The sequence below is a fragment of the Orcinus orca genome, chromosome 3 (assembly GCF_937001465.1).
Source record: "Orcinus orca chromosome 3, mOrcOrc1.1, whole genome shotgun sequence".
Lineage (NCBI taxonomy): Eukaryota > Metazoa > Chordata > Mammalia > Artiodactyla > Delphinidae > Orcinus > Orcinus orca.
The window spans coordinates 126,077,106-126,094,616 of record NC_064561.1 but is presented as its reverse complement, the minus strand read 5'-3'; the positions used below and the strand labels follow the sequence as shown (position 1 = coordinate 126,094,616).

At 34.2% G+C, this 17,511-nt stretch overlaps 1 protein-coding gene across 4 annotated transcripts in view; it reads right to left on the bottom strand.

Moving 5' to 3' along the window:
* Window positions 1-17,511, bottom strand: part of CERT1 (ceramide transporter 1) — a 129,005-nt gene that overhangs the window by 80,905 nt on the left and 30,589 nt on the right. For all 4 annotated transcript variants that reach the window (XM_004270818.3, XM_033430041.2, XM_004270819.4 and 1 more), the window contains one exon: window positions 9,688-9,804. In XM_004270818.3, coding sequence (XP_004270866.1) covers window positions 9,688-9,804 — 117 coding nt within the window. Of the gene's footprint in view, window positions 1-9,687; window positions 9,805-17,511 lie in introns of those variants that run through there.

The window sequence follows — 17,511 nt, the reverse complement described above, 5'->3', positions numbered from 1 at the left end:
GGAAAAGCTACAAAGCAGTATGGTATCGTTTCTGTAAAACTCTAAGGCATACATGTAAAGAAATATTTGGAAGGAACCTTTACCAAGGATGAACAGTGGTCATTTCTATGTGGCCTAAATTTTCACTTTCTTTTTAATAGTTTTCAGTATTGTCTATATTGTTTGAATTTTATTACAGTAATCATATATCACCTCTACAAAAATAAAAACAAAAAAATAAAGTCACAGAATACATGTTTAATCTATCTCACTTAGAAAGGGCTAAAAAATTAATAATGCCGGTAAAGATGCAGTGAAAGGAAGATCTGCACATTCTGCAGATGGAATGTAGATCAGCACAATCTTTCTAGAAAATAATCTGGCAACATATATCAAAAATGATTGTATCCTTAAGCCTAGCAATTCTACTTCTGATAATCTATTATGAGGACACAGTTAAACTACAGGAAAATATGTAGGAAAGCATTAAATACTAAATGCAAAAAACAAAAAATTGAAACAATCTAAAGGTCTTATAATAAGCAAATGAGTACCAAAATGATAATACAATGAAATATTAATAAAGCTGTGTTATATGGACAAAATGATGTTAGATTTTTTAAAAAACAGGATATAAACTTGTTATTTCCATAATATTTTAGGGGTAAAATGTACAGAGAATAAGAAGGAAATACACCAAAATGAAGAAAAATTGTCTTGGTTATAAGACTGATGGTAGTTTTGTATTTTTTTCCTTATAATTAACAAAAATTACTTTTAAAAACCAGTGCAAAAACCAATGAAATCTAATCAATAAAACTACTTGCAGGAATGGTTTTAAAAGACTTGCTAAGAATTTTTAGATCTAACTGTATGGGGAAGATTCTTCTTTTAAGGAGGCAGACTGATGATTTATTTTTTAGTATTCAACTACGCATCCATGAGAAAAAGCTGAAATTAACTAGAAAGGGGGGGGTGTATTACAAAAAATTGAGGTTGCTGTTCTTGGAATGTTACCACTCACTGATCAATGTTCTCATAATCCATTCAATTTCATTTTTATGCTAAATGGGAATAACACTTGCAGTGAAAGACTTCCAGGAGGATTAAATGATAACAGTGCCTAATTACTCATCTATCCCTGTATAGTTCAAAGGGGTGCTACTGAAGAGAACTAGGCTAGGGTATGAACAGTGATACAAGCATTCTTGCCAATGATCCTGTCTTGTCTGTCAAGAATGTGAACTTGCTATATGACTAAAAAATGACAGAATTTTTTTCAGTATAACATTTTAACCTGTAGAACATTCATTTACTTTGCTACCTATTCTTACGATTCTTAACCCAATGCTGTCTTTCATACCTCAATACCAAACCAGCCCAGAATATTTACCAGGCAATAAAGACAACAGAAGCAAAATCATTTTTAAGCTATTAGCTAAAAAGATGTGTTTGGTGAAAAAGAGCAGTTTTGTGTTCCTTGATATTTTTAAGAAACATTTTCTCCCAGCTAATGTCCAATATACTCAGCAAGTAAAATTAGAAAATAGTTTCCACTGCTGTCAATATGCGTAAGCCATGCCACCCACCATTACTTTTCCACATCAGATATAGAAAAAGCAGAATCCCATCTGTCCTGGTGACTGTCAGAAATCTTCCCTCCTGATTAAATAAAAATTCAAATACAATACTGAAACACCGTTTAAAAAAAAAAAAAGGACTTCTATAGCACACAGCCTCATTTTAATATTTTCTATAGTAACAATATGGAACAGTTATTCAACTCTAGATTAACTGTCTTTTTTTAAAATTTCTTATCTAAAGAAACATTCTGCAAGCAAATTACAGACTAATAAAAGAGAAATCAGCTGAACATCTAGTAATATTTACCTAAATTGTTAGTAGCAAATACGTGGTAAGCATTACAAAAACTTGCAAGTTTGGTAAAATCTATACAAAATTATAGAATACCTTTTCAGAACATTTTATTTGTATAACTGCCAATCCCACTCTATCCTTTAAGTACAAGTAAATATACAATTCATTATAATTGGACCTAGGGTGGCCAATAGTAACCTGGAGTAAAAAGGCAATCGGGTTTTCTCAAGACATTTACTTTAGGAAATGCCAAGAGATCAGGGCAGATAGCGGCAGGAATTGAAGCCGAAAAGAAGCCGAAAGTAGGAAAAGGTCATGACAAAGCAAGGAAAACAAACTAAGTAGGACGGGAGAGCAAAACACAGATAAACAGGAGCCATGAAAGAGAGAAGAAATAACAGAATGAAACTAAGCTACATTAACTGTAGGTGGGGGCAGGTGATTGAGTAACTGAGTTTTGTTAACAATAAAAGCACTCAGAAACAAGTGTACAGTTCCAGCTTTCTTTGCAGGTAAGGCATTATAAATTTTCTTGGTTCCTGGCAATATTCCCATTTTTCAAGGTAACATGGGTTGGTCTGTACCCCCTGTACCCTAAAAAGCTTAACTAAAAATGGATGAACCTATGACATCAATACTTGTGAGATGTTTTCAAACTTTCAATACTCACTTGATCTAGACAGACAACTATGCTCAGCTTTAGTAGATTCTACGAAATTGTTTCACCAGTTTACACCTGTTGTACCACAGCCTCACCAACACTTGGTGTTACATCTTTTTATTTTTTAAGCCACTCAGATGGGCATATGCTGGTATCACTGCTTTAAATTTGCACTTCCCTGATGACTAATGGCACTGACTACCTTTTCATATGTTCATTACCCATTTGGATATCCTCTTTATGAAGTGCCAGATCAAGACTTTTGGCCTTTTTTTTTTTAAATTGTGCTGTGTAAACTTTTCTTATTGACTTGTAAGACTCTCCCTACCTTTCTGACATCAAATGTTGTCAAATTATTTCTCCTCAACTAACCACACAGTTAATATGATTAGCTACCTAAATATCTTTATTCACTGTGCCATGTAAAATCCTGATTCTTCCTTTACTATCTTGGTAAAAGATAAACACCTTCCTCAGATAAAAGAACCTGGCTGAAAACTACAAATTAGTGACATTTATTCCCTCTTTTTAAGATGATATACTTCATTAAGTATTTAGGTGACGTATGGAAGTACAAATGCAAATATTGGCTCAGGTGAATTCAGCTTTTGCATGCAACAAAATCGTAGGCAACAGAAACTAAAAAAGTTATTTTAAAAGCCCTTGACAGTAGAATTATTTTTATTCCCAGAACACTAAGAATATGAGTTAATACCATGTTTTCTTTCTTGATTTCACCAACCTTTAAAATCATGGTAGTATGACACTATCTACATTTAGGTGTTAAAAAAAATTTACTAACCATGTATGGATTACTGCAAGCAATTTAGCAATTAACTCCCACTGTTAGAAACTAACCAAATTTCTTATCTTGAGAGAAACATCCGGAGACATAATGAAGGTTTTTTGCTGGTTAATAAAGTTCAGTTGTGATACCACCTACTTGGGTTTTTCTACAACTTATTTGAGAAAATGGCAAAGCCCTGACTACTCCGGCAGCTAGTTACTGGATTTTCACTTCCCTCAAAAATTAAAATTCTTGAATGTAAAGGAGAAGTAAAATTTGATTCCATCTTCTTCCCTTCATCACTGTGGTAATGATGAAAATAATGTAAAAGAAAAATTGGTTCTAGTCCACTGACCCCATGAAATTACTTATATAAAGTGTACACTAAAAAATAGTAGTTTTAAGCCTTTGCCAATTAATCAGATTCAAAATTGCAAAGCTAAGTTTACATGATAATCATTTATAAAGCAGACAAGTATAGAAAGAACCCCTAGAATCTGTTAAGAAATTTTTCCAGTATTATAGTTGGTTAAAAATGGCAAACGGGGGACCTCGCTGGTGGTCCAGTGGTTAAGACTCCAAGCTTCCACTGCAGAGGGTGCAGGTTTGATTCCTGGTTGGGAACTAAGATCCTGCATGCCACACATCGTGCGGTCAAAAAAAAAAAAGGCAAACAGAGATAGGATGACTTTATATGACTTTGATATTTAAAAAGCGCTAAGAAGAAACAGGTATATTCTGCCACCTACCTATTTAAAAATACTTTTCTAATAAGTTTATGTCAAATTTAAGACAAAAACAATTAAGGTGTCAAATAAGCAGAAACTGCTCCTAAAAGTAAAGAAAACACACCAAGATCAAGCTGACCCTGACACACCACAGGAAAAAGAAAACTCATTATGGCAAATAGCAATACAATTTTAAAAAGATCTTTAAAGTGAGTCTTGGGCATTGTTTAGGTTGCTCAACTGTGACAATCTTTTTCCACATAATCTCCTGGACAGAAATCCCTTAACTTCTCAGAGAATAAACCTTTCTTCTGAAAGTAATAAAATGGAGCTTCACATATGAATTAGTGGGCCTTCACAAAGGAACAAATGCATACACATTAAATTGCAAAACAACTGCCTGTAGATTCTCACCAAAGAAAATCAACATCTGTAAAAATTACCTGGATTCTTCCTCCCTAAATTGTGTATTTTCCTATGACTCCTTTTATATCAGATAATTTCCAAAATATGGGGAATATGGGTGGTCCATGACCACCAAAATTTCAGGATCTACTAAGGTTGCTCCCCTATGGAAATGAGGGAATGTCATGATTACCACAAACTCTGTCAGAGCCAAAAAACTTAACTTTTCAACAAGATTCTTATATCTGCTAGTGCAAGGAGAGCCTTCCTGCTAGTTTTTTTTTTTTTGAAGGATGGGGTGGTGAAATAGAGGAGTCTATTTCTTTCACAGTAAGAAGAAACTGTGTTTACTCAAAATCACACACACTGCAACTGTAGAAGATTCCAGGAGTAATCCTAGAATTCTTTTAAATAGTAGCATCAACAGATGGTTTATCATATTTCATTTATTAACTAATTACGCAGAAAACGCTCACAGAAGCCCTTAGATAATACATAGATACATCTTTACTAGAAATATATTAACTTATCCAAATAAAAAATAACCATCTTAACTTCACATTCATACAGCTCTTTGTTTTCAAATAATTTTCACAAACAAAATCTCGTTCAACTTCAAAGACAACATGGCAGATGGCTAAGAGATTAAAAAAAAAGAGCACACCCTGTCTTTAAAGATTTATTTAGTGTTGTCTCAAATCCTAAGTAGAAATGCAGAATATGAATGGATTCCACATAATAAAGCCAGCACACTATTGTAAATAAAATTACTGGTCTGGTATACATATGCCCTTTTCCGTATTTTAAATTAAAATAGAATCTTTGAATTTAACAATGACCTCAGAAATACCTTTCTTCCACAGGGGCTACTTGTCTAATGTCACAGTGAACTATACAATTTCTAATATATTGAGAAAATTTAAATCATAGAATCATCTTTTTAAAACTTTGCTTGTACTGAGCAAGTTATGCTGGAATGAATACCAAGGACAAAACAACAGAGCTAGACAAAGAACATAGAACCCTAGTGTATTTCTGTCAGTGATCATTCTAACACCAACCATGAAGATAAAAGGGTGAGAAAAAAAAAACCTCCAAAAATTACACATTTCCCTCATAAAACCTGTTTTACAATACTGTAAATTATTTCAACTGGAAAATTTATGTGTCCAATGCTTTGCTAATTCCTACATAGAAGTTGTAACCCTGAGCCTTTATGGTCCAAAACGAACACTAGAGATATGAAGAAAATATAAAAAATATATGAACCTTGTGATTGAAGAAGCCCATGAGTTAAGTCAACAAAATATATTTCCCATGAATACATACTTATAGGATTGGCAGAAGTGCTTGCTGGATAAAAGCTCTGGTTCTCAGGTCATACAGACCTGGGTCTGAATGCTGGCTCCTTCACTAATTAGCAGTTTAACCTTGGACAAATTACTTAACCTCTCTATGTCTCAATTTCCTAATCTGTAAAAACAGAACAATAATGTTAACCTCATAAGACTGTGAGAGTAAAATGAGATAAAGTGTATAGTGTTTATCACTATATCTGGCACACTGTAATCCTCAAAAATGTTTGTTATCATCATCATCACCTCTACCATATTATTATTGTTGAAGAGGTTCCATAAAATATTTATAACTCCTGGTATGTATGTATGTATGTGAAACTGACTGATATATAAAGGTTATTATAATGAGCATAACAGCTTCCTGGAAAGAAAGAATAGAAACCTCCAATTTCTCCAGCTAAAACCTATCAGGGAAGCCCTAACAAAGGCCTAATAGCAAAGGCAATGAGGGACTATCTGATGACATCAGAAGAGAAAAAGACAGGTCCGCTGTTCCAAGTGTCCTGTCTGGCCATCATAAGGACAGGTGGTGCCATGGAAGTAACTCTGAATTGAAGTGAGTGAGGTGGAATGATGGGAATATTACACAATATTATACAATATTCTTGATTTATCACAATTTGGTTATTTTGCTTGCTTGTTTGTTTTTTGTGTTTTTTGTGGGGAGATGTGTGGGGGGGTATATACTGCATTATGTCATCTCTTCTCCTTTAAGTAACGTACCAAGGTCACACAACTATTATGTAATAGTGCCAGGATTTAACCCCTATGTGTCAGGCACCAGTATCCAGTGCTTAAACACTACAATAAAACGCTGTTATGGCAATCCATGGGCAGAAAGATGTGTTCATATTTATCTTGTATGTATATGGTAGCAGAACTCAGATGACACACTCTAACCTGCAGGAGGTGAGACTATGGGAATTATTTTCAAACATTCTGCCAATGGTAACTGATAGAAAGCACAATCAACATAAAATTGAATCCTAAGTATCCACTAGCCAAAAAGTAGTATAATCTCCGGCAAGTTACTTAAATTTAATCTAAGCCTGTTTCCTTGTCTGTAAAACAATATTTGCCTCATCTCTCAGGATAGTAGACAGAAAATAAAGCACATGAAGTACATAATACAATAATTAGTACTTGGTGACCCTCAATAAACAGCAGCTCCTATCACCATCATCATCATCATGCCTTAACAATTTGATTTTAATTTTGAATATCAATATAAGAATGCTTGCTTAAATAGTAAAATTACTAAACTTAGGTTCCACATTAATAGTCTTAAGTGATTTTGAAGAATGAATCAGGATGCACCTCCTCACTACCTCCCTGTTCCTGGTCTATGGGGGAAAAAAAAAAAAGAAAACTTTGCTGGTTATGTTTGGTGATAGCACTTGAATTTTCTCCCTCCTATGTTAGTTTAAGAACTCTATTTTTAGAATTCAAATTCAATTTAAATTTTCACTGATATGTTGTTTAATTGGTACATATCACATGTTTTACATTAAAATTAAATAAGTACTAATAAGAATAACAATTAACAATGATTTCTCCTTGTCTATGAATAAACCATATTTAGAAATCAGAAAGCTTATACAATGTATCTGGAACACTGTTGTTGAACCTATTGTCTAAGAACTTAAATTCACCAAAAATCTGTTATCGAGCATTAAGTCACAATACTCTGAGGGAGACCCAAAGATTATATTCTATCCATTATTCAAGGGTGCAAAGAAATCAATGATATGGAAGAAATATATGCTTTATGCATCATTCTACATCCAAGGAGAAAAAATAAAATGAGAACCTGCAAAGATTCCTGAATCAGCTTTACTAAGAAGAATGAGCAAAATAAAATACGCTTAATTAAAACAGAGAAAGCTAGCATTAAGCCTTTAAAGGTCATCTCAGATATAAACATATAAATTAGTTCTACTTAATGTCTTTAATCACTAGGAAGAGGGCTGGCCCTGATTAACTACACAAAATAGGCCACTCTCCTTATATGCACATTTAGCAACTCTCATTGAATGTAGAACTCTTTATCCATAAAAAACATGGTATAATTTTAGTGAATTTAGTTGTGACTCCCAAAACCCTTTCTTTTTCCACTGTGTCATAAATGGGAAAATGTATCAGCCACTGTGGTAAGTAACCTCACATATATTATTTCATGTGTTCTTAAACACATTTAGAAGAAGTGAACTGTCAGGCAAGGTCACATATGTCGTACATGGCAGAGGCTGCAGTGTCTTGTATCCAGGTAAGCCCAGCTCCAAAGCACTGAGATTCTGGAATTCTAGCTCATCTCTTTTAGTTATTTATTTTTATTTTAAATTTTTATTTTAACTATAGTTGATTTTTACAATATTGTATTAATTCAGCTATACAGCTTCAGATTCTTTTCCATTATAGGTTATTATGAGATACTGAATATAGTTCCCAGTGCTATACAGTAAATCTCTGTTGTTTATTTTATATATAGTGGTGTATATCTGTTAATCCCATACTCCTAATTTATCCCTCCCCCTCTCCTTTCCCCACTGGTCATCATAAGTTGTTTTCTATGTCTGTGAGTCTGTGTTTTGTAAGTAAGTTCATTTGTATCTTCTTTTTAGATTTCACATATAAGTGATATCATATAATATTTGTCTTCCTCTATCTGACTTCCTTCACTTAGTATGATTATCTCTAGGTCCATCCATATTGCTGCAAATGGCAATATTTCATTCTTTTTATGGCTGAATAACATTCCATTGTATATATATACCACATCTTCTTTATCCACTCATCTGTTGATGGACATTTATGCTGCTTCCATGTCTTAGCTATCGGCTCATCACTTTTAAATAAAAGAAAACTGTTTCTCATTTTTAGACTGTTTTCTGAGGTAATAATATCAAGATAACTAAGATTCACAAAATGTTTTAAAGCAATATAACTCTAAAGCTAAAACAAGGAGAAAAAGAAAGCATTACACAGTCAGATTTCTTTAGGCTGGGAAAAATTCATAATCAAGAAATAAAAGCCAATGCATGATCAATATCAAGAAGAATGTGCCTGTAGTATCCCAGGTCAGACTGGTTTTTCTTGTTGTGTTTCTGTGTGTAGATGTTTTGTGCCTGTTAAATAACCAAAACAGGTGTTTCAACTAAACTCTGTGAAACCCAAATGAACAAGTACAGACAAGTATATGAACAAGTCCAAAGTCTTCTTAAGCTACAATCAGGAGTGGCATGGTGAATTTATAACTTTCCCTATTCCTTGTTTTACCATGATATACTGAATTAGCTAATAATGCATACTTATTAATATCATGTATTTCTTTAGTCTACTTACCAATTATTCATAGCAGAAGTCAAAAACTAGCTTTAAATTACAAGAATATGGCTTATACATTTATGTAAGGAAGACTTTCTCAAGGTTTATTAGAAAATTTCATATTTACAAAAATTTAACAATTTACAAATGTTTATAATAAGAATATACCCAAATGGTTACAAATGACAACAAAAATTAACACTGAAGCTTTCAAATATTAGGATTTTAAAATTTGATGTTATTTTAAGAATCCTTTTATCCAGATCATATAAAAGGCATTCACTATGAAGCAAACCCTAAATATAAAAACCAAATTTGTTTTATATAAAAGGGCATATTTTGTTTTAATAACAATTAAAAATATTTATCACAGAAAATTCCCTTAGTGTAACTCAACTGTTAGAAATAAAATTATTTCAAAAATTTACATCTGTACTACTTTAATCTTTACCACCAAAATCATGTTCAACTTTTCAGGAACATATATACATCTCACAGTTATTTTAAAGGAGTTACCACCAGTCTCTTGCCTAGGTCTCTACGGACAGGTAAACATTGGAGACCCACCTTGTGCTGTTCAATGGCATCTATCCACTGCTGTCTGTGATCTGGATCCTGAGCACGAAGATACCAAACACTATCATTTACACTAATATCAAAGCGACATTCATCAAAATCGTGAGGCTGTGGACAAAAAGGAGAAAAAAAGCAAAGTTAATTATATTCTTAGAAGTGCTACACCCTACAGCAAAAACATGAACATACCCATTCTAGCTGGTGGGAGATTCTCGTTATTCTTTTACTTTTCTACTCAAATAATTTTTTTGAAGATATTTCAAATAAAGAGCACAACAAGGGCATAGTTACCAAAAACTAAGTTTCATTCACTATTCCCACAAATGAGTTGACACATAAACTACAAACATATTAAAAAAAAAAAAGATATTTTTCATCAAATACTTTGAGTTAGTTTAACTAGTGAGAATACTACTGAAAGCACAATTTTAAAAAGGGCCAAAGTAAGTTTTATGAAAGACGTTTACTAATTTTTTTCCTGCCTCCATTATTCAAAAGTAAATTCTCATCATCAATAGTTTTATTTCATTATATTTGATAAACAAGATATTTTTATAACATTAACAGTTCCTCCCAAGTATTTCAAATTAACTTCTAGGTTTTTACACATCTTGGATCGCAACAGCCAGGAGAGCTTCCAGTGAAAAGCAAAAATAAAATGAACTTTACATCAGACCTATGTTAGATAGCTAGAGGAAACTGCTTCCATCAAAATGTAAACATTAGTAAAAATGTCAACTATTTGGTTCAGCGTTTCACATTCTTCATAAGAATATATAAAATAAATATTTTATATACTTGTTTTTCCACCAATGAATAACTTCAAATATGACAGGATCTATTTCACAAATACCACCTCTTCTTCTACTGGATAAAGCACAATCAATTTCCTCTCCTGTGAACAATCTTAGCCTTAGAGGACAGAGAATCCTCTCTGGTCAATGTAACAATAAACTTATTTGCTGAACACAATCTACATATTGTGTTTACTCTTTCCCCCTTTGACAGCATCAATCTTTTATCTCCTTATCAGTTTAACAAAAACAATATGAGATAATTCCACAATGTCTTTAGCCTATGAAACAATTTCTCTTTTAAGATTAAGACAACAATTCATGATTCTGACTGGCTAAAGGATACAAGTTAAACTTTCTGAATCACTATGTGATGGGCATCATAGTTAGGACTACATTGAGAGATAGAGTGTGCTACAGAGAAAAAAGGAAAAAACAAGACAATACATACCCCGCTTCAATAATTATGAACACAGAAATACATAAAATACAACATTTAACACTCATAAATATAATGACTATAAATTTAACTGAAAGCCAAATATTCGTAAATCTTAAGAATGGAATCCAGTTATTGAGAAAAGCTTCTTGGAGGAAGGGAAGCATATATACTACCTGAAGAACTAAGTAAACAATTTATCTGATCAGTCTACTGTTCTAAAAAGCACAGAGGTTTTAACACTTTTACTTCATAATGATTATTATATTTCTAGTGACTATTCCTGAAAATATTTTATATTATGTTCAATATTCTCATTAAAGCTTTAGAAAATAAAAAGAAGTAATACATATAACAGTCGTCCCTTGTTTTTTGCAGGGGACTGTTTCGAGGGCTCCCCTCGGATACCAAAATTTCAGATGCCTAAGTCCCTTATATAAAATGGCTCAGTACAGTCAGCCCTCCTTATCTGAAGATGCTGAGCCAGCGGATATGGAGGGCCGCCTATAGTTAGAAATTTACTAGTTTCTCCAGCAAATACTTTTTCCAGCTTTTATACCTTCAAAATTTCCTCACAATCTTCCAGAGAGTCCAATGCCACATTTTAAATATTCCTAAAAACAGGAACCTGCTATTAAGCCTTCTCTGGGTGTGAGTGACTTAATAAAACCTGAAATCAACATAAGTAAACTTTGCCATTACTAAATCTGTTAAGTATATCAATTATGATTTCTTCTCTCTCTGTTTCAAAGTTTCGATATATGGAGAACTTTAAGCTTTTAATAGATAAAGTTATACATAGGAATGGAATAAAATGACAGTCTACAAATCTAGAATTAAAGAATTTGAAAATTTCATTTGAATGTCATACATTTATGAGATGCAATATCTCAATATCTGCTCAAAGAGATAGAGCTGGCAGAAAGTGTACATAAAGTAGCCATTTCTACCATCAACAATCTGAGGGATAGGTGGCAGAGAAAAGAGATGTACCAATTTTCAGGTGATAGGGAGTTTGTGAATAACACAGAAGGCTTGAATCCCTAAAAAGTGAATAAGTGTAGGAAGCTAAGTCTACAAGGCAAAAGAAATGACAGATTTGTTGAGGTGTGTTTAGGGGGATAAATCAAAGTCTAGACAATAAAGCTTACATCATGTCTCAACACACACACACAATCCCCTTAAACACATAATACAATAGTCTCCCTTTACCTAAGAGGAATACATTCCAAGACCCCCAGTGGATACCTGAAACCACAGATAGTACCAAACCCTATAGATACAGCTTACCCATAAACAATACTGTGATTAGGGACGTGGACCCTCTGCACAGTAGAAAGCCCAAGTGTCTTACAGTCAGTCCTCTGCATCTGGGGCTCACCAACCTTGGATTCAACTACTCTTGGATTGGGTAGTACTGTAAGTAGTATTTACTAATGAAAAAATTCCGAGTATAAGTGGACCTGTGCAGTTCAAACCTTCGTTGTTCAAGGGTCAACTGTACTATGTATTTTCCTATACAGGTATTAATGAGCAGGAAGTATATACAGCATGGATATACTGGACAAAGGAATGCGCCACGCCCTGGTAGGGAGAGAGCAGCACACAAGAGATTTCATTATGCTACTTAAAATAACATACAATTTAAAACTTATGAATTGTTTATTTCTGGAATCTTCCATTTAATACTTTCAGACCTTGAAGGTAACTAAAACTGCAGAAATCAAAACTGCTGATAAAGGGTGGGGTGGGGGAACTACTATAGACAGGCTGCTTCATTCAAACACAACTGATCTTGTCTTTATTTAGAATTTCATTGTTTTGTTCATTACGCATTACTCCAAAAATATGCATTAAAATAATATTTATCTTGATTACTGAGTTTTTTGATGCTCTCTTACATTTTACAACTGAGGTTAGCCCCTCATTGGTCTCATCCTAGTCCTAGCCCTGACAGATGATTATTAGAAGGAAACAAATAAGGTATAAAGGCCAAAAGTACATGAAAACTACAAGACGTGGTAGACTGTAAGAGATGACATGAGCTATCTTCAGGAAAAAAACCAAACAAACCATAAACTTTAAGGAAGAGATAAAGCAGCAGGCAATGAAAAATAAGCTAATAGAGCTAAGAAAAAAGAAATGAGTTGAAACCACATCAGAAGCAGCAATAAAAAGCAAACAAAGCTAAAAGGGGCATGGTGAACAGACCTGAGAAAAATACAAAGTGAAAGAAATATAATAATGAGTGAAGAAGGAGGTCAAGCAAATGATTTAACTGGTGTTTTGAAAGGGGAAAATTTAACAAGTGTAACAAAAAATTAAAGGATACTATCTTTTCTTTAAATAAAATATTCAAGTTACAGATCAGACATACTATGCCCAGGAAAAATCAATCTGAAGACTTATTCTGTGAAATTAGTTTATTTAAGAATAAAGAAAATGCTATAGGAACAATGTTTCTCAAGCTTTTTGCATTATCACCCCCCACCCCGAGAAAAATAAATTCTCTTTAGTGAGAGAAAATAAACAGTAAGAATTAAGATTTTGTCCAGTAGGTTCTTCCTGGAGGGCCACTTAGATATTGTAATATCTAAGATTATTTCACTTTCCCAAGAACCAAGTATCAGCCCCCACTGAGAATGAGAATGCATGCTTATGGAAGAAAGCCGACTACATAAAGGAAAATGTAGGTGGGCCTCATTCTTTATCATGTCAACATTCACTGTTAAGGATGAAAAATAAACCAAAAGGTGAAATGGCATTTATATCCATTCTTTGCCTGTCTTGTTAGTTCTTAGGGCCACTATAACAAAAATACCATAGACTGGGTAGCTTTAACAGAAATTTCTCACAGTTCTGGAAGTTGGAAGTCCAAGATCAGGGTGTCAGCGTGGGAGGGCACTCAGTGAGGGCCCTCTTCCTGGTTTACAGATGGCTGCCTTCTACGTGTGTCCTCATATGGAGGAGAGAGAGCTCTCTGGTCTCTTCATTCCCTCATAAAGGCACCAGTTTCACCATGGGGGCTTTACTCTCATTACCTCATCTAAACCCAATTATGTCCCAAAGGCCTCACCTCCAAATTACCATCACAGTGAGAATTAAGGCTTTAATATATGTCACAACATCCACTATCAAAAGAATCTTATAGGAACAAAAGAGGCATAAATCCACAAAGAAGAAGAAGAAAAAAAGTTACCAACAAAATTTAAAGTTGGAATGTGATAAATGAATTAGCAGGCCTGAAAATGCTGAAAAGTAAACATCTACAAGGGAAAAGAAGACAAAACAAGCCAATTTGTATTGGAGGCATCAAGTAGTCCTAAAGATAAAGGCATGGGGAGAGCTGAAAACAGAACTGATCAAAAGTCATTAAAAGGTGCAACTAGAACCCTGGAACCCCATTTGCCCATCCCTCTGTGCAGTAACATTAGAGGCCCCACCTCTCAGAGAGACGATATTAGGTATAAGAAGAAGGGACATTCCTCCACAGCAGGAGGAAAGGAAAAAAAGCAGTTAAGGAAAAGTATTCATGTTAAAGGATTCCTCCCCTTACTTGACTCCCAGAAGGCTTGCACCCATGCTTGCTCATTCTACCTCCTTCTGCGTATAAGGAAGATTCCTATATTTCCTTCTATAGGAAAACTAAGTAATCCAAGAGAAAATAGTAATAATAATAAAAAAATAGTAATAATATAGTAATAATATTTAAGGGTTTCCTACTCAGGCCCTTAATCAGTATGAAAATTCTAAACCGTGAAGATGAAGAAATAATTACCTTTCAGAACTGGAAGATATGCTTCACCAAAATGAAGGAGTAACCAAGAGAAGTAAGAGGCAATTGAGATCCAGGAAAAGAAGCAGCAAAGGGACTTCCCAGGAGGACATTAAGGAAAATGCCAGCAGCAGAATTATGCAGAAGACAGAAAAGTCTAGATTAGAACAGTATAACAGGATGCTTTAGAAAGGATTTCTCTAGTGGGAGAAAAGTAGAATGAAAAGATTATCTAAAAAGTTAAACTCAGTGGAGAGAGTGTAGGAAGATTTAGCTAGAAATTCAAAGAAAGTCAACCAAATTTTTAATAAACTTTGTTGGTATATAATTAATGTACAATAAACTTTTCCATTTAAAGTGTACAATTCAGGACTTCCCTGGTCGTCGGGTGGTTAAGACTCCACGATCCCAATGCAGGGGGCGCGGGTCTGATCCCTGGTTGGGGAACTAAGATGCTACATGCCGCGCGGCATGGCCAGAAAATAAATTAATTAATTAATTAAAAAATAGTACAATTCAATGTTTTTTTCACTTGTATATAACCATGAAATCACTGCCACAGTCAAGATGGAAATGTTTTCATTTCCATAACCCCCCAAGGATTGCTCATGCTTGTCTGCAGAACATTTCTTCCTGTCAACCAGCTTCCAGAAACCAAAGATCTGCTTTCTTTCACTGTGTATTAGTTTTCACTTTTTCTAAATTTATATAAATTGAATCAGATAGTATATACTGTTTTTACTCAGTATAACAATTTTGAGATTCATTCATATTGCTGTTGTCTTATATAGCTCATTCTTTTTATTGCTGAGTAAATTATGCTGGATGTAACATATTCTACTTATTCATTCACACCTGTTATTGGACAACTATTTACAGGTTTTGGAATTGTGAATAAATTTTTTGTGAAAATTCATGTCTTTGGGCATAAATTTTCTCCTCTTTTGACCTAGGAATGGGCTGGCTGACTCATAAAATAGGTATACAGTTAACTTTAAGGAAATGCCAAAAGTAGCTGCACCATTTTACAATTCTCACCAGCAGTCTATCAAAGTCTAGTTACTCCACATCCTTGCTTGGCTTAATTATGGACTCTCTATTCTGTTCCATTCATCTAAATGACTATTCTTACTCCAATAACACTGTTTTGATTATTGTTGCTTAATAGTAAGTCTTGAAATCATGTGGTATTAAGTCCTCAAACTATGCTCTTTAAAAATTGCTTTGGCTAGCCTAGGCAGTTTGCATTGCATAATATATATTTCCAGAAAAATTTTAGTACCAATTGCATTAATATCTTAGATTTTCTATAGATTAATATGGTAAGATGTGATATCTTAATGCTGAGCCTTCTAATCTATGGACATAATATCTCTCCAATTATTTAGGTCTTCTTTATCTTGACAAGCTCACATAGTTTGCAGTTTACAGTGTACAAAGTACAGTATACAATGTTAGACTGATTCCTAAAGTATTTTTTTATGCTACTGTATATGAAATTGCTTTAAAAATTCAGTTTGCTTACAGCATATGATAACACATTTCATAATTGTATATTAACCTTATATTCTACAAACTTGCAAAATTCACATAGTAGTTCTAAAAGCTGTTTACCTAATAAATCTGAAGGAATCTACAGCAGGAGTCCCCAACCCCTGGGCCACGGAATGGTACCGGTCCTTGGCCTGTTAGAAACTGGGCTGCACAGCAGGAGACAAGGGCCGGGCAAGTGAGCAAAGCTTCATCTGTATTTACAGCCGCTCCACATCACTTGCATTACCACCTGAGCTCCGCCTCCTGTCAGATCAGTGGTGGCCTTAGATTCTCATAGGATAGCAAACCCTACCGTGAACTGCACATGCGAGGGATCTAGGCTGCGCGCTCCTTATGAGGATCTAATGCCTGATGATCTGAGGGGGAGCTGAGGCAGTGATGCTGGCACAGGGAAGTGGCTGCAAATACAGATTATCATTAGCAGAGAGAGATCTGACTGCACAGAGACCATAATAAATCAATTGCTTGCAGACTCTTATCAAAACCCCATCAGTGAGTGGCAAGTGAAAACAAGCTCAGGGCTCACACTGATTCTGCATTATGGTGAGTTGTATAATTATTTCATTATATATTACAATGAATAATAGCAGAAATAAAGTGTATAATAAATGTAATGGGCTTGAATCATCTCGAAACCTCCCCTCCCATCCTCCCCTCCCTCCCATCCATGGAAAAATTGTCCCCCACGAAACCTGTCCCTGGTGCAAAAAAGGTTGGGGACCATTGATCTATAGAACAATGATGTCATCTGCAAATAGTTTTACTTCAGCCTTTCTGACCTTTATGCCCTTTTATATCTTTTTCCTTCCCTTACTGAAATGACCAGGATGTCCAGTACAATGTTAAACAGAAGTGGTAAGGGCAGACATCCTTGCCCTATCTCTAATCTTACGGGAAAGGCATAATATATCACCATTAAGCATGATGTCAGCTGTGGGTTTTTGTGGATGCCCTTCATTAGGTTGATGTTATTTCTATTTCTAGTTCCCTAAGAATTTTTATTTTCAATCTAAAGGAGTACTGAATTTTGTCAAACAGTTCTCTTTTCTTGTCTGTCTCCCTCTACCGAAATTTGTTATGAATTTTTGTCTTTAGTTTGTTAATACAGTGAGTTAAAATGACTGATTTAATAAAATATTAACCTTGCATGTCTGAAATAAACCCCACTTGGTCCTTTTTATATACTATTGGATTTGATTTGCTAATATTTTGTAAAGGAATACAGTATTTATGTCTACCAGAGATACAGAGCT